This window comes from Haemorhous mexicanus, chromosome 3 (genome assembly GCF_027477595.1).
Source record: "Haemorhous mexicanus isolate bHaeMex1 chromosome 3, bHaeMex1.pri, whole genome shotgun sequence".
Classification (NCBI taxonomy): Eukaryota; Metazoa; Chordata; class Aves; order Passeriformes; family Fringillidae; genus Haemorhous; species Haemorhous mexicanus.
The window spans coordinates 89,291,535-89,319,286 of NC_082343.1; the positions used below are offsets into that span (position 1 = coordinate 89,291,535).

General features: G+C 39.8%; 2 protein-coding genes across 5 annotated transcripts in view; one reads left to right on the forward strand and one right to left on the reverse strand.

The window, feature by feature from the left end:
• COL9A1 (collagen type IX alpha 1 chain) overlaps positions 1–14,877 on the forward strand; it is a 61,423-nt gene extending 46,546 nt beyond the window's left edge. Inside the window, exons 29-38 of the mRNA XM_059843393.1 lie at positions 201–254; positions 1,005–1,076; positions 4,960–4,995; positions 5,098–5,142; positions 5,976–6,008; positions 8,623–8,769; positions 9,952–10,006; positions 10,944–11,132; positions 13,178–13,255; positions 14,410–14,877. Coding sequence (XP_059699376.1) covers positions 201–254; positions 1,005–1,076; positions 4,960–4,995; positions 5,098–5,142; positions 5,976–6,008; positions 8,623–8,769; positions 9,952–10,006; positions 10,944–11,132; positions 13,178–13,255; positions 14,410–14,594 — 894 coding nt within the window. The 3' untranslated portion in view covers positions 14,595–14,877. The remainder of the gene's footprint in view (positions 1–200; positions 255–1,004; positions 1,077–4,959; positions 4,996–5,097; positions 5,143–5,975; positions 6,009–8,622; positions 8,770–9,951; positions 10,007–10,943; positions 11,133–13,177; positions 13,256–14,409) is intronic.
• A 1,278-nt stretch (positions 14,878–16,155) lies between these two features.
• The window catches only part of COL19A1 (collagen type XIX alpha 1 chain), a 178,284-nt gene continuing 166,687 nt past the window's right edge, over positions 16,156–27,752 (reverse strand). For all 4 annotated transcript variants that reach the window (XM_059842653.1, XM_059842654.1, XM_059842655.1 and 1 more), the window contains 2 exons: positions 24,863–24,940; positions 16,156–24,626 (listed from right to left, as the gene is read on the reverse strand). In XM_059842653.1, the coding sequence (XP_059698636.1) occupies positions 24,490–24,626; positions 24,863–24,940 (215 nt within the window). In that variant the 3' untranslated portion in view covers positions 16,156–24,489. The remainder of the gene's footprint in view (positions 24,627–24,862; positions 24,941–27,752) is intronic.

A 27,752-nucleotide genomic window follows, 5' to 3' on the forward strand; every position in this document is an offset into this window, starting at 1 on the left:
CTAAAAATGTTTACTCAAAAAGTTTCACTGGTTTTAATGCCTATGGTGTTTTTGCACTATGAAAAAGAAGTTTCAATTAAACCCAACAGCTAAGTAGTGTAAATCACTTAATATTAAGGAAAAAAAAACAATCATACTTTATTCCCAGATCACAAGAAAAATTCCAGGAAATAATGTTGTCCCTCTATTTCTGCTTCCAGGGTAGCAGAGGAGAGACAGGTCCTGCAGGTCCTCCAGGTTTACCAGGGAAGTTGGTAAGCAGTTTATTTCTATATTCAGTACTCATGTTTACTTTCAAGGAGCAGTATAATCGGAGCTACACTTACCCATTTATCCATGCAGGGAACCGAAAATAACATTGAAATGAGTGGTGGTTCAGTTTCTTTTTCAGTCCTCTGTGACTGTGCTAATATTAGAAAATGCTGTTTTAAATTACGTGGAGATGTGTGTGACTTTCTCTTCTACTTGATAAACCCATAAATCCTATGACATGCGAAGCGGAGCGGCACACTCCTGTGTGGGCTCCTGGGAACAGGAGCAGTGAGAGACTGGCTTTCTGCTAACAGCTACGTGAAACTAAGGAATGGAGCACGTTATGAATGCCACCTTTTACCAGAGCTGCAGCAGTATTTACACAGAATCAGTCAGAAGCATAGCTGGGGAGGTCTTGGCTGAAAGAGCTTACTGTTACAGAGGAATGTGCAAATCGCAGAGTGCGAGACCTTGGGAAGGATTTTTAAGAGAACCAGTCTGCCTTTGAGGGACTGGAGGGTAGAAAACCCTGTAAGTCATTTCTGTGGTGATTGTCAGCAATAAATTCATAACAAGAGTCTGTTTCAAGTGCCATACTTTGGATCAGCTCCATTTGCATCAGATAATCCCCTTTCATCAAGCTAAGTCTGTTCTGGGAATAAAGTTCTGCCCTATCTGCTTTAGGGTATGACCCTTAGTTGTTCATTCTAAACGAGGTTGGCTAAGTTTACATCCTTGGCTTATTTTCACAGGGTCCCCAGGGTAGTATTGGACTTCCTGGACTGCCTGGTCCTCCGGGCCTTCCTGGTGGTAAAGGTGACCGGGTAAGGAATGCACTCCTACATGCAGTTTGGTGTCAGGAGTAAACATAACAAGTTGAGCACTGTGTTCAATTTTTCCATGAACTAATATCTGTTTTCTTGTTTTGTATGTAGATATTTTAACTGCTTGAAAGTGGTGCTCTCTGTGCCCATTAACTACTTGTAGCTCATAAACGTGTGTAGGAAAATTCTTGACAGTGCCATTTAGGGGACTGAAATAAGATTAGCGGTATAAAAATTATTTTGGTGTTTTTAAATTTGAATCATTTAAAGACCTAAAGCATACTGCAAATCATTGACACTGCCAGATATGAAGTCAGTCAGGATCTGTGGTCACTATAGAGCTTTGCACCTTCAATTCTCACCTAGAGTAGTACTGATGCCTGTTATATGTCTTAGGGCCTTGTATGGAAATGCACATGCTAATGAAGCAATTGAGACACCTATGCATACATGCAGAATTACAGGATATAAGTACTTCTTCAACTATTTTGGTGAGAGGGAATTGAGAGGGAAAGATTGGACCCCAGGGCCCAGTCCCTGCAGCGTATATCTTGCTTTGCTCAATATATGTTAGTGAAGACAGTGCATAAAGCCTAAGAGAGTTCTTATCTTCTCTTGGCTATAGGAGACTGCAAAGGAGGGAATTCACTTGGCTAACTTCTGACATCTTTGATATAAAAATATTCTCTACTGTGTCTTCTTTACTTGATGCATGTCTACATCAGTATTAAATGAACTACACTTGTGAAGGGCCTCTTACATCCTCCTGACAGCCAGGGATTGTTGGACTGTTAGTCAGACATGGGTATAACTGCTGTAGAATGTCTTAGCTGGACAGAGGAATCCTGCCCTTGCTATGCTCCCAGTGTACAACACAGGGTTTCTGAATAGGGTTTTCTGTTGTTTTTGGCAGCTTTTTTAAAAAAAAGCTATTCAGGTACTTAAAAGCAATCTTCTAAGTCTTTGATGGTGCTGAGGTATTTTTTTCATGTTTGTTTGGTTTTCTTTTAATGCTGAGATCAGGACATGTTTCTAGTCAAATGTAAGTATTGACATAAAGCAGTCTCTTTTTATTAGATTGCTAATGATTCATATTTTAGACTTGTCCAGAGGGAGAGTGATGTACTGAGGAAGCAAAGGTAGAAGGAAAATACCTACCGTTTGTTGCAGTGCTGACAACCTCCCTCCAAAGGTGTTTGATTTTCCTCATTTGCCATATAAACCATCTGGAGCTCTAGGATAAAAAGTAGAATGTCAATGCTGTAGACAGACCTAGAGAGATCCAGGCTACAGCCAGGAGCTTTCTGAGAATCTAACTGGCTGTTGACAGTAACTTATTCCTGGACCTTTTTTAAAGACCTGAGGTCAATTTAATGCTCTGTGCAAATTCCTTACAGTCCAAAGTGCTATGCTAGGAATTATTTAATCCTATGATTGCTTTTTAGCTCTCCACTTGTATCCTTGATTCATATTCTATTTTCCAGTTGCATGGAGGTTGTAGTGAATTTTCTGGGACGTGTTTAGCATAGCTGCAGCCTTGCCAGCAGCACTAACTTGCAGTATCTCTTCCAAGTCACAAGCTTGGAGAGCATTGTGCCACCCTATCCTTCCTCTTCCCTTCAGATTTTTCAACTGAAAACAACCTTGTCAGGTTGGAAATGGGCATCTCTCTAGCCTGTTAACCCCAGTCTTTGGGTCAGCCCCTTCTAGGAGTAAGTTCTAGGCTGAAGTAACCTTTTTTTACTTTCTGAATTCAAAACTTCATGGTTTTGTACACAGAAATCCTATAAGGTTCTGTTGTGTAGCTGTATCTGCGTGGTAAGAGTAGATGTAAATAGCAGCCAGAAGCCAGTAGAATTCATGAATTTGATATATCAGTAGTCATTCTTGATCCCAAAGCTGTTAAACATTGTGTACTATCTGTTAACATCTTGTCTACGTGCAGGTGATGACCACTTAAGGAATAAATCACCACCAAAGATACCACCAGAATTATTTGTACTGAAGTAATATGTAAAAGTGAGAGCTGACAAAATCTGATGGATATGAGAATGATTGAATGGTAGAAGTGCAATATCACTGCTAACGGCAGGGCTGGTGCTCCTGTTTCCAAGCCCCCATGGATCAATCCTCACCATGTCACCGTGTGCCTGGGTGGGTTGTCAGGTTGGAAAAGGAGGTCACAGCCGAGGCCTTTGCCCCCTTTGGAGCCTGAACCAGACCCAGCATTCACCACTTAGGCTGCCTCTGATTCACCTATTTTGGATTGGTTTCATACACTCGGGTTCTGTCTATTTTAGTCAGTTAAACAGCACCAAGCTAAGTGCCAGACCTTGGCACTGCAACATGATCCTTTGTGCTGCTAAGTAGTTAAAGGAGCCCCTGCTACAGTTTTGGATCATGCTGTCAGGCAGTTTTCCAGGGTTCTTGAGTATTATTTGAGAGGGATTTTTGCAAAATAGATAGGCAGTATGTCAATAAAAGTGACTATTTTTATAGTTTGACATCTTGCTTTATTTCCTCCATTGCAATTTTTGGAGTCAATGTAGAATTGATTCCAGTAGTTTCAGTTGTGATTTTTATATTTGCTTATTCAAACATTGCAGGACAGGCTCACAAAAGCAATAGATTCTTCTATGTCAGCTTTATCTTTTGGTGGTTTTAGTGCTATAAAGAAGAGTAAGGAGAGAAAAAAAAAACCCAAAATAATGTTAGGTTGGATACCTACCAATGTCTTTTTTGTGTAATTGGGAAACCTTAACAAGGCACAATGTTGAGAACAATTCAGAGAAAATAGTTTCATTTTTTTTTGACAAAGTCGGAATGTTAAACAGTTCTGTCATTTATACTGCTTAGCTTTGTGGATAATTTAGTATTAGCTCTTCATCTTCAAGAACATGAGAACATGTCAGAATTCATTAAATTCTGTAAAAGCTGCACCAGTCTGTGTGACTATATCTTATGAGAATTAAATGGATCTCTGAAAGGGGAGAGAAATTGCTGCATGTCTGTCTGTTTTACAAAAACCAGGATTTTCACACAGTTATAGTTCATTTGGAATGCATATCCTTGAACATGTACAGACTGGAAAGAATATAAAAGGATGGTGTGACTGCTTTTCTAACAGGATACAAATACAAAAGTATTTTGCTAAATGATATACTGTTCTAGAAATGTAATAGTTTTGCTCTAGATAAAAATTTCATATGTTTGAAATTAATTGGCTCATTAATTTATTTCTCTTTGTTTCCTGCCTGTCCACACGGGTATGTTTTGTTAGAGGATTCAAATATGAAACATAATCTATTTTTTAAAAAAAAAGGAATATAAACTTTAAGATACAAACCCTTCAGGTTTGACTACAATGATCAAAATTCTAGACACAGGTTTGCTAAAAGACATTGAGAATTAAACAGCATGCAGGACAAGATTGTGGCTGTACTTGTGGATATCTCTCTGCTTTTCCCACATTAGCAGGGCTAGTATAGCCTACAGGAATATGGAATATGTAATGGTGCTAGAGAAAGTGATACACTTCCTGGATTTACTTGTAGCTTCTCAGCAATTCTCAGAGCAGATCTGTAGCAGCTACAGGAGCATTTGTCCTGTGAAGGGGAGAGGGACCATTGGACAGTCAGAATCTGTACTGTACAGTGTGGGGGTGGATTATATGTTCCATACCAATACTTGCCTTCACTCTGCCACATAAATTAGATAGTAAGATTTAAGTGCTTTCATTGTAATTCTTAAAAATTGGCAGCTTTAAAAGTCTCTTGCGTGAATATGAAATTTAGGATCAAATAACATTTAGCGTGCTTTAGAACCTGAAATTTAAAATTCTGAAGACTTCCTTTTTTTAAATTTTTAATTTTTAACCTTTTAGGGTTCGGTGGGTGAGCCAGGACCTAAGGGTGAGCAGGTAAGTCATGTTAGAGATCATGGGGCTTCAAAATCACAGTACAAAATGTTACATAGTGTTAACTTAATCTGAAGACTGACAGCATGTCTTTCTTTGATATAGGGTGCACCTGGAGCAGAAGGAGATGGAGGAGAAAAGGGTGACTTAGTAAGGCCCTTTTTTTCCCTTTACCTGATATAATATCATGTTTTTGTTCTAAATTAAAAATATAAAGTATTGTTGGAGTGCTTCAAGCATTATGTTTGCATCACTGAAAGGCACATTTCAGTTTTATACCAACTGGCCCTTGCAGAGCACAGCAGTTCTATTTGCCTAATTATTCCAGGTGTTTGGAAAGCACTGAAATATACAGGTTCTCTTTTTAGGAAAAAAAAAAAAAAGTTATTTTTTAAAGTTGAGAGGAAAACCTAAAAATTACTGAATTGCTATTCTCAGTCAGGTGATCGAGGGATTTTGGTATTGTTGAAGCCAGGAGAAAGATTGCTGGAAATAGGAACTTGTGGGGGTTTGGCTTCTTTACAGAACTTTAAGTAGTTTCTGTTGCAGTTTTTTCAGCACTAACACAGCACCAATATCCACATTCTGTCAATTTGCAGAAACTAGAAAATCCTGGTTAAAAAAATGATCTTCTAAAAGGTTTCCAAGAAATCTATCTAAGATTGTCCTGTGGTATAGCTGTGTTTGAGAGGTTAGAGCCACGTGTCTAAATCCAAGAGAAGCAATATAAAACTAATTATAACAAACATGCTTTCTCATCTGAAACTTACAGAAAAGTTTTGAGAAAGGAATTCTATGAAACACACTCAAAATAAAGGTTTTATTCTCAAAGGAATTGTAATTATTTGTGAGACAATTTTGCATAAATCAACAAAATATATATAATTCCTTTTTATATTCAAAAGACATTGTGTCACATTTACTGCATTTGTAATGTCTGTGGTAAGGAGACTCTCTTCTTAAATAGTTTGTCTTCTTTTTAGGGTGACATGGGATTACCAGGAGCAAAGGGAGCTGTAAGTATAGTGAATAGCTTTGTTATAGAAATACAGAGATCTAGTAGATCATATAGATGGTTTTCTGATTTAAGGGGAAAAAAAAATGCAAATAACAAGCTGACCTCTTTGTCACAGTTAAATGGAATGTGTTTTAGCAGCTTTTCTTCTGTTTAAATTTTGAATACGGGTAATATTAAAATGAATTAGCTTTGAAAAGGAATTTGTTTCCAGGATTCTAACTCCATAAAAGAGAAGCATCATTCAGCAGAAGTTTTCTGAAGACTGCTGAAAGTCTTTTTTCAAGAAAATGAAGGCACCCTTTGTACAGTAGGTGTTGGATAGAAAGGAGGCTCAGTGCAGTGGCTGTGTGCCACTGTTAAAAAGCTGGTAGCAGGATCGTGATGTCTGTGACACTAGAAGCATTTATGGCCCAGCTTCCTTTATTTTATTTTCATTGTGTTTTTTCTTATTTTGATTTTCTTTTGTTTTATTTTACTGCAAAATGATAACTTTGATGTGGAAGGTCTGTGTCACATAAAAATAACTGGAGATCTGAATTCATTCTTGTATTTCAGGGTCACTGAAGGGTTGGATTGTTACAGGATCTGACAGTATCAGCTGTGATGCTAAAATACCAACAGTTCTCCCTATGGGGAACTGAGGCTGAGCATAACAAAAAATCCTGTGCTTGTGTTATTAGTGTTCTGGGTAACTTTTGGGCTAAGCAAATGCAAGATAAAGAGTATTTACTGCTGATGAAGATCCTACAAGAAGGACATGAGGAAGAGATAGATTAGAAGAGAAATCCATAATTTTATCCACCTAAATTTTTCAAATCCTCTTGACTTGATGAGAGCGTATTTCAGGGAGGACCCTCACAAGAATGAGTAATCTGTCTGGGAACCTGATAACTCAGCAGGCTGGGGAAGAAAGGAATGATGGCTTCCCAGTTGTGTAGTCCATAAAAGCAATTATTCTGTCTCCTTAAAGTATCTATCAAAGCATGTTCTTTGGGTTTTGTTCTGATAGGGGCAGCCATCAGCTGTCTGGGATGCAGCACAGCTGGAACCAAAATGGTCCCACCTTGTGGATTTAACTGATACCACAGCTGTGTAATTTGTTCTTTAGCATCTCTTTCAGAGGGTGTTACTCTCTTTTTTTTTTTTTTTTTCCCAGTAGATTTGGGAAGTTGTGAGTATGTAGGATTTTTTTTCCTCCTCATTTTGTGTTTTTTAGGTGGGTTTTTTTCCTTCTTTTGCGCCATATTTTTCTCTGTTATTACTACTATTGGTTATTAGGAGTAAATTAACTTGTATTGAAAGCAACTGTGCTGATTTGACCTTGACTGGACATCAGGTGTGCACCAAAGCCATACTGCCACCCCCTTCCTCAAAACTGGCCAAGGAAGAGAAAATACAGAGAAAGGCTCTTGGGCCCAGATAGGGGGCTAGGGAGAGATCCCTCACCTGTTACAGCCAAGGCCCAAACAGACTCGGGGACATGAACTGATTTATTACCAATCAGAGTCAGAGAAGGATAATGGGAAGTAAAACAAAAAGGGAGGTACCTCCTCCCCTTCCTTCTGCACTGACCTCAGTGACTTCAGAGCTGTCCAATTCACATATTCTCACCCTGCTCTTCTCTGGCTGCAATTATTTCTGGACAAGAGTTTCTTCCTCCCTAAATACATTATCCCAGAGACTTTATTACCATCACTGATTGGCATGGCATTGGCCAGTAGGTCTGTTTCAGAGCTGGCTCGTGTTGGCTCTGCTGGACATGGGGGAAGCTTTTGGCAGCTTCTTAGAGAAGCCACACCTGTAGACCCCCTGCTACCAGAACATTGCCACTCACACCAAATACAATAATTCAGAGGTGCCTGCTGGAATAGGTTTCCCTCTGCATGATATTTAATAACTCTCAGTAAAATTACTGGAGCCAAAGCAATAGCTTTGTTTTCTCAGTGTACTGAAGTGGACATGTTGACAGAGTCACATCAATCCTTTCAGACCCCAGGGTCAGGAATAGCTTTCTACACCTTCCCTGAGCGAAATAAGGCAGCACTGCATCTGTCCAGGCAGTTTGTCAATGTCAGCTGGTGGAAAGATGTTCCTTCCCCTCTGCCAGCAAACTCCAGTGCAGGCACTAGAACTACTTCTGGCAGAGTAAACAAAGCAAAAATGTGTGTTCCCAAACAGCTTTGGGCTGCACAGTAGAGGCTCACACTGTGGTACTTTCTAGAGAAGGACATGAAAGGTATTTGGAGCAAGAAGGGAGCTGGAATTTTCATACCTTAAGCAGCAGTTAAAGTCTAGAAATGTTCCATGTTGACATATATGAGGGCAGAGAGTCATCTTGAGCATGTCACTATTTGATTTACCTATGTTACAATCTGATATACCTATTTTTATGGAATAGATTATTTTCCCACTTCTCCCCTGTAAGAGTACAGACCTCTTAAAAATCATGCAACCACTGACTCCAGTTGCTTACTTAAAACATTTCTATTGAACCACTGTATTTCAGCACTCATTTTTTTGCTTTTGTGAATAGCTCCTGTCACCATTTTGATATGTCAGAATGAGTCTGTCACTAGTACAGCAGTCTATTGAAATTCCTGTTTTTTTGTCAGGTTGGTAATCCTGGGGACCCTGGTTCCCGCGGGCCTGAGGGGAGTCGGGGGCTGCCTGGCATGGAAGGGCCACGTGGCTCTCCTGGACCACGAGGTTTGCAGGGTGAGCAGGGTGCCCCAGGCCTGCCTGGCAGCGAAGGTCCAGCTGTAAGTACTGTTTTCATGAAACTGGTATCTTTTGAACCTTTACCTCTCACTCACACCACTCCTTGTTTTGCATGTGCACATGCTGAACTGAAGAGCCCCAGCAGTCTGAAGAACAGTGTGTCCCTCATCAGACAGGTGTACAGCAGAGCAATCCTGGGTTGTACACAGCTACATCCTTGGGGCCCCAGCTTTCAGTTCAGCTCTGTTTTCTGATGGCCACCCCACCCCTGCAGTGTGTATGAAACCAAACTGTGTTTGATACAAAGGAGCATCACTCAGGCTTTACCTTGCTAGTTAAGTTGACATCAGCTGCAATAGTTGCACTCGCAGGAGCTGGAACACCTTTTAGTGACTCATGGATTGGTTTTGGTTGGGCTGCAGTTCAATTTCTTCATAGTGGCTTGTATGGGGTTATATTTTGGATTTGTGCTGAAAATAATCTTTGCAGCACGCTGATGGGAGCAGGAGAAAGAAGGGTAATGGTTTCAAAGTGAAAGAGCATAGTTTTACATTAGCTACTAGGAGCAAATTCTTCACTGCAAGAATGGAGAGGTGCTAATAGGTCACCCAGAGAAGTTGTGGAGGCTCCATCCCTGGAAGAGTTCAAGGCCAGGTTAAAAGGGGCCCTGAGAAGGGGAGTTGGAATTAGATGGTTTCAAAGGTCCCTTTCAACCCAAGCCTTTCTGTGGTGTTTCAGTTACTCATGAACACTGCATAGAATCAAAGCCTCTCCTGCGCCTTACACTGCACCATCAGTGAGTAGGTTGGAGGTAAACAAAAAATTGGGAGGGGCACAGCTGGGAGAGCTGACTACAATTGACCAAAGGGATATCCCATACCATATAGCATCATACTCAGCCATATAACCAGGGAAAACTTGTGGGAGTGGTGAGCAACTGCCTTCATTTGTACAATTTGCATTATCATTGTCTTTTTTGTATTTTATTTTCCTCTTCCTCTTCCCCTTTTTCCTACCCCTTCCTATACTTCTTCTTACTTTCCATTTATTAGACTTCTTTTTCTTCCTCTGTTCTGTGGGTGTGAGCAGCTGTGTGGTGTTTTGCCAGCTGGGGTTAAATTGTCACAACTGTTTACTGACAGCATTTTTTTGAATCAGGCACACTCATAAAATGTAAGTGTGACATCAACTGCTTTATTAAAACCCTCTCTTTTCAATCCTAGGGAAAAGAACCAAGTGATCAGCACATTAAGCAGGTTTGCATGAGAGTCATGCAAGGTAAATAGGCTAAAAAGTATTTGATGCTTCTTGTGCATTTAAATTGGGATCACATGTTTCTGTGGAGGCAACCAAGATTTTCCTCATGCTTACCCAGAACAAATTGCATGGCCTCAGCAAGGGACATGGTGGGAAACTTTTCCACATGTGAATGTGGACACAGTAAGAGGAAGTCCCTTATTTATATATATTTTGTAGTCTCATTGAAATGCCTGTTGATTCCACACTACTGCTGTGGTAAGCAGGCCATAGTCTGTGTGAAATAAATACATTTTGTATTCAAATCACTTGCTGTATTTACATACATAAAAGTACAAGATTCACTGAAAGTTTTTGGCCTTTTGTATTCACTATTAGATTTCGGCAAGCTGTGCAAAATAGGTGAAAAGAAGGGCAATGCAGAGAGAGGTTTCTGGAGATAACATATCTTAAAATTCAAGTAATATAGAGATACTCTAAATTAACCCTAATTTGCTGAGTTCTTGACACACACAGAAATCTGAAGCTTTTCTAATATCGTTGGGTGCATGGAATTTATTGAGTTGAGAAATTTATGCTGCCCTGTAAACACAGAAGAAATTTTTCTCTACTTGCTATTGAAGATGTCTTTTGGGTTATTATAACTCTGTAATGTTAAGAGTTTACAGAATGAAATTGCTGCTCATGTTTTAAAAATTTTCAGTAGTTGTCGTTGTTCTTGATAACGCTCAACAGGGTATTTAAAAAAACCCTCTATAAATAGGATGAATATATTTTCAATAATTAGATAATGCCTTATATGTAATAAACTTTGTAAATAGCAAAGTAAAAAAGGAAGGTGCTGTAGTGTAAATTGTTAGTTCCTGTAGCAGTGAACATACATTTTTCTTCAGTGATCATGGCAATCTCTTCATTCTTGTTCACTTACTCCATAACTCTGTCCTCCTGCTCGTTGCAGAACAATTAGCTCAGCTGGCAGCCAGCCTTAGGAGGCCAGAATTTGGTGCTCCAGGTCTTCCTGGCCGACCAGGGCCTCCAGGTGCTCCAGGACCTGCTGGTGAAAATGGTTTCCCAGGACAGCTTGGCCCCCGTGGCCTGCCTGGCCTGAAAGGTCCCCCTGGTGAGATTGGTCGTAAAGGTCCAAAAGGTAAGAAATTCTCCAGCTGGCTTTCACTTGGTGATTGCTTTAGCTTTAGTTTTTGGGGGTTTGTTTGTGGGTTTTTTTTTGTTTGTTTTGGTCTTGCTGCTGTTGTTGCCCTGTTCCTTGGTTTACAGGCTGTGGATGTATGCTGTACACCAAAAACCATCCTGAGTTAGGAATGTAAGCTATTGGTGTTACCACAGTGATTAAAGGGCTCATTGACCTGCCTTCAGAAAGACTTGTTTAGAAATCTGCTTTTTAGCACCTAAAAACCCACAAAACCTCAGAAGTCCATGAGAGTGAGAATCAATGTTAGGACTCAGCTGCTTCCTTCTAGCTCAGGGCAGATGCCTGTCCTTTCTCACATTGTAGAAGTCATTTGATGACAAACACCACTTGTGATTCCAGCAGTGGTTCTCTTTGCTCCACTCAGCCTGGCTGTTGACCTAACTTCTGCAAGATTCATGGTCCCAAGAGCTGATGCAAGCAGTCAAATTACTTCACTAAAATCTAGTCTACTTTTCTAAGCACATCCAGTTTGTCACATTACAAAGGACTGAAAATAATCTACTTTTATATTTGCAAGTAATACTTGAGCCATTTAACATAATTTCACCAGTGCCAGCATCTACTGATTCTTTGAAAGGACAAATCCATAATACAATTGACTTACATTTTACACAAAATCTTTGATTTAAGTTAATCTCTTCTGTTCATGACTGAGGGATTCTATTCTCCTCCAGAGAATTACAGGGTAAAATTTTCTGCAAAGTCTTAAGACTACCATGTATGTATTAGTTTCTATTCAGCAGTGGTTTTGATTTGTTTTCCAAAAAGAAGGTCTTATTTAAAAATTGTCTTTCTGCAAAAAGCTGGTCTGTTGCTGGAATAGGGTGTTTACTTTTGATTCAAGGTTTATTTGAAAGTGAAATTTGGAAAAGCTTTGAGAGAAGGAATAGAATACAAACAAAGCAAAACTTAACAGCATCATTGCTGGAGCTTTTTTGCTCTTTTAATTCAATGTAATGTCATCTGCAGAAGAAACAAAAATGAGAAATACTAAGGTGATGCATGGGATATCCAAAATTTGATTCCACATACAGCAGACTACATTGTGTTAATATTAAAAGAAAAAAATAAGCAGAACATTAATCCCCCCACCAAAAAAAACCCCCAAAAACCCACAAAAAACAACCAAGCAAAATGCTTATCATAACTAACAAAAAGCCATCATAGTTGTCATCAAATTCTGAGTTACCTTAGAGTAAACCTTGCAATACCATTACAGATACGAGGGAAGTGGTGAATGCTCTCATGTGCAAGAGCTATAATGATGGTACAGGGCAGCCAACCTGTAAAGTCTCAGTGCCTCACTCTGAGTTCCTGGTTCAGATAGATTCATAGATAACAATGAATAGAATTTGAATTTTACAACAACTTAAGCAACAAAACCCCCTTCCTCTTACTGAGATGATTCAGGTTTGGAGCAAGATATGGGCTTGAAGAAACTCTGGGTGTCTACCAAAGGAAAGTCTCCAGGACATTATTATATGAGAAAAAAAATATTTTGTGAAGGTAAAACTATGCCTTATGTGAACATCAGCAGAATACTGTCATCTGTGTAGCCACCTTTTGTCTCCTCTGCACTGGCTGTCTTGAGGACCAACACCTGACAATTTTTACTTCTTAACTGAGCTTGTATAGTTTTGCAGAAGCCAGTAGCCTCAGTCTGTATCCCAAATATCCTGAAATCCTGGGACTTTATTCCTATTATATGGGCTGTGACATATTTCATGTGGTACTTACTGTCCAGCTCTAGGTGCTTTCTTTCCCCCAGCCTGTCTGCTTCTGAGTGTGACTCAAATGGGTGAAAAAACCCAACCAAATCCTAAACATTTTACACAGATATGTGCCAGGACATCATTGAAAGATGCTAAGAATATATACAGCCAGCTGAATTCGTTGCTTATTAACTGTTATTTCTGAAAGGGGATTTACTAAAAATGATACTCCAGGCAGACTGTAACTAATGTGTCATGAATTTGCTTTAGGTGAACCAGGAGAAAGAGGAGAAAGAGGATTTCCAGGCAGAGGACTGAAAGGTTATCCTGGACCAAGAGGTCTTCCAGGTAAATAAATATAAGAGGGTGAGGATAAAGAGGATATATTTGCTCAGAACTGATACTTCAAGCTGCCTTGAAAAGGTAAAAGGAGTCCATTAAGCAATAAACTCTGAAATTACAGTGCTTCGTAATTTTTACTTCATAGGTGGTGATTGAATCAGAAATCAGACTTAAAAACTGAAAAGCAAAAAGCCACCTCTTCATTGGTAGAAAGATTAGGAAAAATGTAAAGAAAGAATTAAAAAATGAGGCAATTATGCACACATGAATAAAAATTGCTTCTTTTAATGTATCTTATATATATTATATACACATGCAATTATATATAAAAATAAACAAAAAAAATCCATAACCTCCAGATTATCTCACTGGCAGGCACAGCAGTCTTTAAAATCTCCAGTTATAATTTAGGAGAGTATTTTATTTCTGTGGTAATTAATTGCAGTGTTATATAACATGGCTCCAGGAGAGATTCCTGCTGATGGCTGAAGCACAGCTGGCCTCTAGTGGCCAGCGAATGAACACAATCGTGTTATTTCCATCCCTATTTCTACAGAACACTTCTGTGTTTATCAAGCAAGACAAACTACTCTCTTGTGAAAAAGGAAAAAAAAAATAGAATAGTATTTACTGATCCCAAGGATGTCTGTGTAACCCAGAGGTATTTTCTGTAGAAATTTATCACTGGAAGAGGCTTCTTGAAATCACTGTTTTTCCTTTCTTCATTGAAGATTTAGGAGGAAAAACTACTTCAGTGCTCAGCAGTTCAAATCTTTACATATATTTCCCCAACCATCTGAGTGGAAAAAAATATTGGTATTTCTTTTTCCAGAGAGCTAATGAAATTCTGTGGTAGCAAGTAGCATCTACCCTGCCCTAGGTCTTGGCAGCAGGGTTGGCTGAGTAGAGTAGCTGCAGAGTTTTGTACAGGAGCAGACCTGCCCTAGTACACTTGGAGAGCACTGGGTACTGTGCTGTAGCTGTGCAATCACAGATTGGGTGTCAGGTAGAGAAAAATTGTCCCTGTGAGTTGGCACCCCTCTTGGGAATCCCCTGAAAGCAGTGAGAAACCATCTTCATACAGCTTGTAAGGACAGGATGCTAATTATGCTATGCAAGTCCTTTGCTGCCAAAGTTTAGCCCTGCATCCACTTTTCCAGGTGAACCAGGCAAAGCCAGCTACGGCCAGGAGGGCCGCGACGGTGACCGAGGTCCCCCGGGGGTGGCCGGGCAGCCGGGGGTTCCCGGGCCCCCTGGCCCCCCTGGCCCTCCTGGGTACTGCGAGCCAGCCTCCTGCAGGATGCAGGCGGGACAGAGAGCAGGGAAGAACGTGAAAGGGCCCTGAGAGTGCCACCGTGTGTCGGCATCGATTCACATCCTGCACAGACAGCTGAGGACCAGATCACGAACGAAGGAGAAATGCAGACACGGACAAACCTTTCAGCCAAGGTTTCAGTAAGGTATTTTTAACACAGTGGCCGTACATTCTTCCAAAAGGAGTGCTTAGCAACACAAGCTGGAGCAATGGTGCTTACAGAAATACACAGGTGCTGCCTTCTACCTTCTCCTTTTGGGGGGAAATAAAAGGTACTTGTCTATTTTTATTTTTGTTTTTGATTTTGTTTAAGAAAGAGTTTCTGTGATTTTTCCTCCTCCCCTACTTAATTCCTATGTATGATGTACAGTGAAATAATGTCTTCAGCCATCAAATAAAAAAAGGATAGTTTTATTTACTGCAGCTGTATCTATTCTTTCATACTTATAAAATAAATTCTAGGACATACTCTTCATGCACAGTCACTTCACGTGTGCCTTGCACAGAATATACTAAACCTCCTTCAGCTCTTCAAGTCAATCACAGAAACCCAGGTGGGAGGTTCTTAAGAAAAGCTGCCACCCCTGGCACTGTTTATGCTGCCAATATCTGTAAAGGTAAAATCACAGGCTCGCTAGGAATAACCCATGCGGAATAACCGCTTCATTTTTTGACTCCAATTTGTGTTGCATTTGTAATTCCATATGAAGCCCATTGCAGCTTGCCTTGTTAATTGTCACATTAAAATAAAAGTCTAGTAGCCACTGTCAACAGAATTTTACATCCTAGAAATATGTGTTTTTCCTATAAAATATTACAAACCCCCAAATTAGTAATTTTTTTAAATGTATGGTTGCATTCAGTGTTGATGGCCAGAACAGCCAGCAGGCAGCCATTAGATGGCCCAAGTTGCCTTTTTTAGATACTTAGTTTTTAGAGGAAAATGTGCAATGTGGGTATTCTGTTCCTCTCTGTATAAATTAAATTATTTGTGGTTTGACTTAACCTCTCTGAACTTTATTCTCTCTTCAAGACCCTATGATATTTTCTTTCTCCTCATTGTTGGCTGTCCAAATTTTCCAATACAAGCTTTGGCACATTTGTTTTCAGCACTGATTTTTCTCCTAGCCCTTAACTGTGTGCTCATGCTCCAAACACTTGATGCCATGTGACAACAGAAAGAAATAACAAGATCCATGGAGCATTGCATTTTGCACATAACATGTAAGATAACACTAAAGGGAAAAGTACTGGTATAATGTATGCTCCAAAAGGAATTATTGAAAAAAATAGTGGTTAAACCTACCTCAAACCAAACCTGATTTCCTATGTTAATGCTACAGGAAGTCACCAACATCTGCAAGTGCAAAGAATTTCATTTGTGAACAAATCCAGAATATGCCACACAAGGTGAGTGGCTTGGGAACACATAAAGGGATTTTCAAAAGTTTTTGAATTTGGTCAGTTTTGACTGACTTGGGGCAGAGTCCTCAAAAGTACTCCTTAGGTAGTGGAACAAAAAAAAACACTAGTAAAAAAACCCTGTAGTTTCACCAGCAAACTTTTATTTTGAATATAAAGTGTGTAAAACTGTTGAAAAGAAAAAAATTTCACCTGATAACAGAATGAAAATATTATTTTCTGTATGTAATGCATAAACATATGAATCAAAAGAAGCAAACCCCCCCCCCCCACATTTAAATACAACTGTGAAGTGCTTTAGAAAATATAGTCTGAAAAATGCATAAAATTCCACAATAGAAGGAAATTCATGTAGGAGCAAAAATATTCATATGCAAAACTCAAATAAGAATTATTACAATCAAACAAATTCAACATTGAGAGTCAATTCAATGCAGAATCGCTTAAGTGGACATCTTAAGATTGTGATGGATTTTCTGCCTTCAAGCTGACTCACAAGTTTTAACCTAAAGAACTGAAGAAAAAAATCCTCAGGCCCATTCTAAGTCCTTATGGATGTGTACAATTAATCTAATTCTCAATTCCAAATCTTACACAAGAATGGAAAAGAGGTACTTGACAAATGATAGACTGTGCACCATAATATACTAGAGATGGGATTTTTAGTAACAGCACATTCAAGCAAAATAAAGATTTAGAAAATAAGGACAGGACTATGGCTTTAAAATAAAGATGTATTGACTATGGTGATAGAAAAAAGAAGATTTTAAATAAAATTAGAAGACACAGTGCAGAGAGACTGAGAAGTTTCACAAGCCACTGTCAGTGTGCCACCAATTTTAACCAGTTGCTCCTAAAATCTTGGTGAAATCCTAAGTGAATCTTGTTCTTATCTCTTTCAGGTTCAGCATAATAAAATTCTGTGATATTTATTGAACAGAAAACTGTGAAAAGTCTTTTACCCACCATGATCTCTGTCATCACTTCTAGTTCTGGAGGTTTAATTGCAGGGTGATAAAAACATATTTTAGCTCCTCAGTTATTTCAGTGTAGGCAGGAGCCCAGAGAAAATCATAATGATAACTAGTTTATAGACTTTTTTTCAGTTGGGCAAGAACTTTAAGATGATTGAGTTGGACAGTTAACCTGGCACTGCCAACAAATTTGGTGGCTTTCTGGCAGGGTTATAGTGGTGATGGAGGAAGGAAGAGTGAATGACATCATCTATCTGGACAAAGAATTTGACACTGTCCTACACAACATCCTTGTCTGTAAACTGGAGAGACATGGATTTGACAGACAAACCTAGGTGGCCTCACCAAAAGAGTTGAGGTCACCGACTCAGTGTCGAAGGGGAAACCAGTCCCTCAATGGTTCATATTGGGACTGTTTAATGGCTTTGCTGGTGCCATGGACCATGGGATCAAGAGCACCCTCAGCAAGTTTGCCAACAACACCAAGCTGTGCGGCGCGATCAACATGCTGGGGGGAAGGGATGGGACAGGGACAGGCTTGAGAAGTGAATCCATGGGAACCTCATGAAGTTCAGCAAGGCCAAGGCCAAGATCCTACACCTGGGACTGGTGATGGGTTGGGGCAACCCTCAGCATCCATCCATCCAGCCTGTCCAGACCCCCCAGTTTACAGAGCCTTCCTATCCTCCAGCAGATCAACACTCACCCAGCTTGGTGTTGTCTGCAACAGACTGAGGGTGCCCTCAATCCCCTCATCCAGGTCACTGATAAAAACACTGAGCAGGACAAACCCCAATTCTGAGCCTTGGGAACCCCACTAGTGACCAGAGGCCAGCTGGATTAACACCATTCACCATCACTCTATTAGCAAGAACTCATAACCCTAATGCCAAATATTGAGCTACGTGATGGATGTATTATACATCTACAGATTATATACACATAGAATTAATATATGAGTTGATATATGAGTTTTCTGCCTCAGCCATCACTGGGTTCAAGCAACTTAGTATGAACTGCTACCAAAAAATCTTGAATGTTTCCCACAGTCAAAGTCTCTGTAACCAAAGCAGCTCTACAGCACAATTTGGAGCTCCTAAAAGATGTATGAAACCAAGGCTAGGAAGGATTACACTGCATTTTGTGTCCTTCAATGCTTAGTTATGATCTGAGTTCACCCAGAGCCAAGCACAGATCTACAACAAAATTTGTTTTCCTTCAAATATGAAAAGTTTCAACAGACGATATTTTGAAGATTACTTGAAGGACAGATAGAACAAGAAACCAGGTTTCCCAAGAAACACTGTTTCAGAGACAACAGTGTTAATTCATCCTGGCAGAACACAGCAGTTGTGCTCCAAATACAAACACTGCATTTTTGCAAATGTTGTTAAATTACTTAGATAATTGTGTGAAATGTGTTTGCTTGACCTGCTCATCACTCTATTATTTTTTGGTCACATAACCTCTGCTTCCTTTATACTTAAAAAATGCAGTTGCTGCATCTCCTCTGCTCATGGGTCACAGGGAGAGAAGAAATATCTATATTTTGTAGGGCAAGTTACTCCTGTGTGATTTGCTACAGCTTCAGTTTTATTCCCTCCCTTCAATTTTTTGTTATTCCTGTTCTGTTTTGCTTGCTGCCTGTGCATTCAAAAGGATGAGTAAACCTGGCAGCTTCAGACAATGAACAAAACAAAATTTCTGAAGTCACTATGAAAATGGAGGAAAGAAAATCAAGTTTGTGGTGAAATTATTACCTAGAATCCTTTAAAATGCCATCAACATTTTTCCTCCGGGGTCAGTTAGGCAGGAAGAGAAAAATGAAAATTCCTACAGTTCCCTAAAGTTCAGTGAATCAGTTTCTTGAATAAAAGTGATTATCTCCTACCTGGGCAGGAAGTTTATCTCCAGACAATGCATTAATTTCCATAAATTATATACATATTAAAACCAAGGTTTTGTTTTATTTGGTTTTGTTTGTTTGTTTGTTAATTTTTTAATCCAGATTGTAGAGCTCTAAGTTTCACCAGGCTTAGGAAGCACAAACCTGACTTCAGTTGGGGTTGAAATCCAAACCCTCCAAATTCAGCCAACCCACCCTGACTTCTCCCCAGAGCTCACTGCAGTGGCTTTGTGCCTCTCATTTCTCCTGCCTGCAGTTGCATCCTCCCTCTTGTAATTTGACACAGAAGACATTTTTGACAGAGCCACAAACAGAAAGTATGTGAAATATTTCCATTTCCATCCAGCATCCTGTTTCAGATGTACATGGCCACACAATAATGTAAAAAGTTATTTTTCATCCACTTAATATATTTCCATTGAACTGAACCTTAAATGCTGCAAACCAAAAATATAAGGAAGGATGGAAACCACCAGTCATGTTCTGTGATTCATTCAGTGACAGCTGCATACAATTCAGAAATGAAAGAATACAAAACACCAAGGTGTGTCATTGAGAATCCTTCAAACATTCTGACTGGAGACAGAATATATTTACATTAAAACTGCAGTAAGTAATTAAATGCATTCGTGTTCATAGAATAGCAGACTAAGAAAGAAAACTGCTAAAAGACATGTAGACCCCATTTTTTTTTAGCTACAAACTTATTTTGGTCTGGAATCTGTAATATTTGTTAGCAATAAATATTTGAAAACCACATTTCCTTACAGTATCCTGAAGCTTGAATTTTCCACTTAAATACCAACCATGACAAAGTCAGGTTTAAACTTGTTCTCCATGGCCTACACCCACCTACATGCATGGAGGTGATTTAAACATCCATCCAGTACAATCGATTTGTAGTGGACATATCAGGTTTCAGGAAAAATTTGCATGACTTGGTACATCCAGAATCTATGAAAAACTCAGTAAGAACACACCCCAAGCCAGCAATGTTTTGATTTCTGAGTTACTTTTCTTGTTCTAATATCTCACATTAGAGCAGCATTTCTACTGCATTGGTAAAATGCAAGATTAAGGCCTGGTTTTATGTAGTCTGTTTGGGAAAAAAGTTTATAAAATGCTAATTTAGCCAGTGGGGTTTTTACAAGACTTTCATATAAACATTTCAGAAAAAAAGAAGAAAAAAAAATTGAGTGCACATAGAAATGAAAAATAACATTTCACCCTTGTGAAAAAAAAAGAAGATCGAAAATATTTTGTGTGATTATCCATTAATTAAAACTTCCACTTATTTAACAAAGCTGTGCATACCTAACATCTGTCATAACCCACAATCATAAAATGCAAGGGAAGGATGGATAATCAGTCCTGTTTCTCTATCACAGTGTTCTTTTAACATTGAAACCAGATCCAGCTTAATGTAAGAATATTGGTTCTCAAAATATTGCCAGGCTGCACTGCTGCCCAGCTGTACTTTGGATGCTGTTGAAGTTTTTACTAACCATAGGTGAGTCCCTCCTCCCCTGGGGACAAACATCATGGCAGGGGACATAAATGACACCTGAAAATGAGATGTCTCACCACAACATATTCTTTTGTAACATACATAAAACACAATATAATAATAAACACAAATAAAATCTTAGCAATCTTATCTTACAATAGTTGTCCAAGAAAGGCAGTATTTCTGCAAACCCTGCCATGCAAAACTAAAGAGAATTGAAGAAAGAAAATAGAAAAAGGTACATCTCAAGAACAAAATCAGAAACACAGACTGTTGTGCTGTGAGAATACACATGGCTGGGTCAGCTCTTTTTCTGCTGGGCCAGTTATGCCTGGGCTGTAATCGTTGTACTGAAAGGATGTTTTGCACTCCACCGTGTGGACAGCAGGAGGTCTGCTGCAGCCTCGGGAAAGCTGCCCTCTGAGGAAGTTTCTGTACTTTCTTTAGGCAAACTGAGTAGTTCTGTGCATTGTTATTTAAAGAAAATCCCAACACGTTTTTAATAGGTGATAAAGCAACTTGCCATAAAATACAAAAGTCTGACCCCGAACTAGGATAAAGCTTAAAGAGCTTTTAAAAAAGGTTTAAAAACATTTTGTCAAAGTTATTTCACTTCTGAGTCTTGTTGCATGTAAACAAACTCAAAGCAGAATAAAAGACCTTATGCTACTGGAAAAAAAATAATCCCTCGTGTTTATTTCCTTGCAGTGCTTACTGCAGCATGAACTGCTCAAAATAGATACAAAACTGATAAAGCAAATTGCAAAATAGCAAAGACTAGCATCCCCTCTTCCCTCCCTGGCCTCCTGCCCAAAACCTAAGACAACATCAGTCTGAAACTGCAAAAAAATTTCAGGGGCCAAACCTGAAAAGCATGCAGACTCGTTTCCAGCTACATTCCACTTTCAATTCTAAAAATGTGAATTAGGAGGAAGCCAGTGTGAAGTAAATTTAAGCTGGGATTAGCTCTGCTCCACCCCAGTGAAGAAAGTGGCATCTTAAAATAGGTACTGAGATAGCCCATATATAAAAAATTACCCGTTTTCTCACATGAGAAAATTAAAGTGGGCTTTTAGCAAAATAAAGATAATGCAACAAGAAAATTGCCAAAGTTACCTGCAAATCAACTGAAAGCATTCAAATACATTTTAGAAAGACCTTTCTCTTTAAGCCTATAAAAAGAAAAAGGCATCTGTAGGAAACATAGATGAAAAAATAAAACTTCTTCAAATATAAAAAGTGTTCTGCTTCCCAATAAGTTCAAGTAAATTAAAATACAGCAATTGCATCTGGCAGATAACAGATGCTGGGTTTCAGCAAGCTAAAAGCCCCAAAATATACAGATACCACCAATGCGGCGCAATGGTCTATGTACAGCCTTCCAGGATGGGACTGCTTGGGAACCTCTAAGTCACTCAAGTACTACCACAAGACAGCACCCTTTTCAATATTATCACAGAAAATGAAGTTCAAAATTAACTTATGAAGTAAAAAATGTTTAGATTATTACATATATTGGAATTACTAGAGAAGTTACAAAAAAAAAATCAAAAAACAACAACAAAAAAAAAAAACAAACCAAAAGAAACAGAAAATGTTTTTGCAAGATACCTGACCAGCAGTTCCTTTCAGAGAATGGACACCAGTATGTGGGGCTGCTCCTCCTCTGGTGTCCCTGTTCAGACACTGAGATGTGCTGGTGCCAGGCTGGGCTCTCCGGGCAGGCAGACCCATGGCAGGGGTCAGTGCCTCAGTGCTCAGTCTCACGCTGCCCCTCCATTCCCAGCACTCCCACAGCCCCAGTCCTCTGAGGACCAGGACTGGAAGGCTGACCAGTTCCACAGAGCAAACCAAAACACGCTCCATGGACACAGCAGTTCTGGAGTGGGAGCAGCTTGTGTTGAGCTGAGCTCAGGCAGGACCACTTGTCCCAAATGCACCTTCACCCCAGCAGGACAGGCGCCCACTGCCCGCAGAGCAGAGGCTGTGCTGGCCTGCAGAAGGGACAGCCATTGCCTCCTGAAGAGTGAGGGGTGAGAAGAACAGGAGGTGCAAGGATTGGGTTTGCCTGTGGGCTTTTGACCCCATTCTCACAAGAACAGATAAAGCACCCTGACTCCCCAAGGCGCCCCCAGCTGCAGGGTGTAGTGCAGCTCCTTCAGGAGATAATTTCATGGTATGCCACAGGTTTTCTGCCATTCTCATTCCTGCTGCCCTCTCCTGTCCCAGGTGTTTACTCTCAGCCTTCCATCCCTGTGTTACCTTTAACATCCTTTTGTAGCAAGCACCTTCTCTCCTCCAAACACCAAACCAATCAGCATGACAGGGATATGTGCTTTCCCTTTCAGAAAGTGTCCTGAGTGTTCCAACTGCGGCCTGAGTTAATTTTGTCACCTCTTGCTCTCATCTTGCTCCTCTGCTCTGGGTGCAAGTTCTAGGAACTCTCTTCAGAACAAATGCCAATGTGCATCTTTTGCTAAAGACTCCCACCAGTCATTCCTCAACTGCTTTTAAGCAAAACCCAGAAGTCAGCCAGATTCATGTATCACAACAACTTCTCTGGAAGCCAGGACTTCCAGTTTGAGAATACTTCCCTGGTATCTCAATACTGCTCAAGCACAAAGTTATCAAAACTACTTCCCTGTCTGATGGGGGAGAGTGACTGACTTCCAAACAATCAGATAAAGGCCTTCAGTATGGCTTTGTACTACAGGTGCATTTTGAAGTTGTAGGTTATAGACGTCTGTGTTCTCTAAACAGCACCTTCGCTTTCTATTGCACCATACAAAGTTCCACAGGACTAACTTAGGATCATCTGTTTTCCTAATAATCAGAAGTGAAATTTTGGCCACCTTTACTTACTCCTTTTCAGGATCATCTGTGTGATTGATTTTCTCCAGATTTTCTTTTGCTCAACCCTTTGAACTCTACAGGATTTACACATTGTTCTGTTTTGTGCATCATTGACATTGTCTGTTCCTGCAGCCTTTACTAAATGCCTGAAAACTGGATGCTGTTGCTCTCAGTAGTACACCTTTCAAGGAGAGTTTTGTATTTTTTTCCGAATTTCTCTTGAACTCAAAAAATTTTCTGTCACCAGTTAATAGGACCTGTGAGCTGCGCACTCCACAGATTCCATGTTCTTCTCAAGCTGATTTCAGTGTGTGAATATTGCAGGAGGAAGAGGAAAACAGTGCCATCACCAAGATTAGAGGCTTGTGAAGTTCCATTTTTGGAATATGCTCTCACCAGCCTTTGCTCTAAAGCAAGGGGTCACCTTTGCTGTAAAGGCAGAGTAGCTTGATTCCAGGCCTTATTAGCCTTACTCAGTCCACCTAATGGTTAGAAGCTGTGCCAGCTCTCAGTCCAGAACACCGTCAGCAGCCTCTTGTGTTTAACGTCTGGGGTATGTGCAACCAGGACTAAAGGGACACACAAGCCCCCAGCTGGGAATAAATCCAGTCAGGAGAGACACTTCCTGGAGCTACACCCGGTGGTTTTCCAGTCAGTCTGAAGCTCATCGTTTGATGGGATAAGGAGACCATAAACACCTTGGATGTGACTGTGAAATGGTGGGTGGCATTCCTGGAGTAGGGCAGACCCTCTTCAGAAGGTGTGCTGGAGCCTCCTCGAGGGACATGAATGTTTAGTCTGAACAGAGTTCCCAGTGCTCCAGCTCAGGTCCTGCATTCGCCATGAATGAGCACATGCTTTGTAACTTCAGAAATGTATTTTTTCCTTTGAAAATTCACCACCAGCAAGAAAAATAAAGCCAGCTTACATATGGAGGCATACATAATGTTGTAAGTTATAATAAATTTTTTTTTTTTTGAAGAAAGAAGTTTATGAAAAATTTTCGGGCCTATTTTCTGTTCTAAGCAAAATAAATATGAGAAACAACACATGGAATGCACTCTGGAAAGTATATGACATCATGTCATCATTATGACACTGCAAATAACATAGAAAAAGGCTCAATTTTGTGCCTTACAAATTATCTATATACCATGCAGTGTCGAGAGAAAAAAAAATGCACCAAATATTTCAAAAATTCAATTAACTTATTGGAAAGAGTGAGAAGTGACCGTGAACCCAAGTGTCTGGGGGAGAGGGATTTTATTTCCTGCTGGTGCGTGAGCGAGTCTGTGAGACGTGGTAGTAACAATCTGCCGGATTGCACCTCCCGTTGGCTCCAGGCGGCCCCTGCGGTCCCGGTGAGCCTGATGCTCCTGGTGGGCCTGGCAGGCCAGCAGCTGGTAAAACAAAGCTACAATTAGCAGGGTCCTCACCAGAGCACGAGCAGTGCCCTGCTTTTCATCACCGACATCAGGGGCACTCCAGCACATCCACAAGGAGGCAGGTGGGGCTGACCTCATCCTGCGATCCAGCTCGGGAGGAAAAGCAGGAGTGTAAAACCGGTGTTAAAACCAGGAGAAAAGCCTGTTAGTTGATAAATAACAATAGCAGAAATAGATCTGGAGACTTGTACCTGCAGGGCCAGGTGGTCCAGGGTTACCAGGCAGTCCAATTCCAGGCTCGCCTCTTTCCCCTTTCTGTCCTCTATAACCTACACAGAATAAAGACATGAAAATAAGAGCACCCTCTTATTTTAGGTAGTGATTTTCTGTATATCTTGTTGAAATTATCAAGACAAATATAATTGGGAAAGCACATGCTCAGTTCTCTTCTTCAGAATCCTTTTGTCTTTTTTTTTTTCTGAGAAAGCTCTTAAATTTATAAATTCCTTCTGGAAAATATGAGCATTTCTAGCAGCAACTGTAACATCATCTGTCAAAGGGCTCTTGCTTTGTTCACTAGATTGACCCTTCCCCAAGATTTTAAGTCATCTGGAATTCCTCAAATAAAGAGCCAAATGCAGATTTTACTCCCTCTGCTCTGCATGAATCCTTACACTTGCACTTTTTGGACTGTAAACTGGTAGTTGTATGATTAGACATTCTCCTGTATGTGAGAGAAGTCCCACTCCCTGGCCAGTGTTGCCCAGCTTCCCTCACGTGGAATGAGTCATCTCTGGACCTTGCGCAGATTTTGGGTTTGAAGCTTACTTTGACCCAAGTAGCTGCATATCATTAACAAGATGTGATTAGTAACCATATTTTGAATACTTGAGTCCTTTTTCTTCACAGGCCACAGTTTTGAATTTATCTAAAAGGCTTCCACCTTCTGCCCAACCCCTGCTTCTTTTTCCTTGAACTGTTTTTAAAAAGTTTTATTGGCTGGAAACACTCTGGCTGCTTTAGAGTTGAAGACTTGTTGCTATCAGTAAAATATTTGCCTGATTATTTCAAGTTAAGAATGTACCTTCATTATGCAGGAGAAAGGATGAAGGCATTTTTAAAGGAGACATCTGCCCTTACTTCCCCTTACAAAACAAACCCTTGCTTCAAAAAGGCTTACAAGGAAACTCTTCTGTACCCAGCACTTCAGATGCTGGCATGTAAGGTGACAAAAGTTTAGGATCAATTTGCTGATTTCTGAAATCTGAATGTGAATGAAATGTGAAATCTGCTGATTTCGCATTTGGAATTAAAATCTTCCTGCTTCAGGGACCAGTATATTTTTACATCACCTAAGCCATGCCATACAATAAAGTATTGAGTTCTTCCTCTTGCTACTTAGTTTGTATTAATCTGTTACTTAGTTTGAATTTAATGAGATGAGCACAGCCTTGTCAATCCACCTGACGTCCCATGAAGATTAACTGGCACTGACAGGTGGATGGCAAAGGCTGTCTGGCCAGTGTGCTGTGGTCTATGCAACGCTACTACCTTACAGGATTTCCAGAAGGAAATTACTTTGAGGGCTGTGGGTACCAATTCAGGGTAGATACAACAGGCACAATGCAGTAGGAATGGTACACAAAGCTTTCAAGCTTTCTGTTACACACAAGCTCATTATACACTTCACTAGAAAGTCTGTTATCTGTTGCAATCATTCCAGCTTTCAAAACAGAGCATCAATCATCTTACTCCTCTCAGCACCACAAGGAAATTACAGTGAGGCAAGAATGTTACAAAATGCATGCAGGATGCTATACATAACATAACTAAAGGAAATCAACAGTTTAAAATCTCACAGAAACCCAAATTCAAACTAACCATGCATTCTGGTCACTGAGTTATGTTAAGCAGAATTGTACAAGGCATATATACACACAAGCTATAAAGACTAAGAAAAGAAAAGGAATATGCAGGTATTTGTATTGGATTTTGAATCTTTGATTTACTCTCCAATGACCACAGTAATATTTATAACTACACCAAGTTAGTTTGTTCTGAAAAATCTTGTGCAACTTCTAGTATTGCTGCTTTTTGCAAAGCTCAATAATACAACCACAGGATAAATTACATGCCCTATTTATTTTATATTTCTCAATGTTTTTTAATTTACAGTCAACAGTTACAATACATTTTCCACTACAAACCCAGTTAACTCTAATTTTACAATGGACTGCTGTCACTAACCATTTGTTTGGCATTTCTTTAGTTATGGAGAAGAGAGAGAAATCAAAGGTACCATACATCACAGTTACAATCCCCATGATAGCCATTACTGCAGGTCTCTGACACACCGTAATTGAAAACGACTGAGATAGACTGAATGATTCTGTAAACATTACTGGAACAGAAGAAAATAAGGAAAAAAACCCCCTACAACAGGACAAAGAGCAGCATGGTCCAGGGTAGTGATAAACCATTATTGGCTGTATCCAAATACACATGCAAGGGTGTAGTTTTTTCATAGTGGCAGGCAAGTTCTGCTAGCACTGAAGTTCAATACAAAAATTCCCAAATACCTTGTCTAACAATAAGGCTTTATTTGATAAAACGCAAGAATGTTAATAAGCAGACCTATATGTAAACAATTGAATATGTAATTCTGGCAGAAAAATATTTGATTTTTAATGAGGTATATTTTGCTCAGAAGCAGGGCCATGATTACACCTCTAGAGGATAATATCACCTTCTTTCTGAGCTTAGACTGACAAACTCACACACAGTCAAAAGAAAATATTACCATACACATAAAACAGATTTAATTTATTGTTTTTACTGTAAAGGCACATATAAGATGCTATCTACTTTTCCTGGTAGAATTACAATTTCAGTAACAGGCACCTGCTTAATTCAAAAGGTAACTAGTTTAGCAGAACCTTTCACTCAGGTTCTAGAAGTTTTGTTGCAATTTCTGCAACCCTAAAGTTCTGTTATGAAAAACACATACCCAACGTGGGCAGTATGGTAAATGCTTGGTAGCAGTATATAGCAAGTTGGTGTTCATACAGATAAGCTTTTGTTCACAGATGAGTAGTAACAGCTGGAATTCAGCTCTCAGTTTGGTGCTTGCCACAAACATCA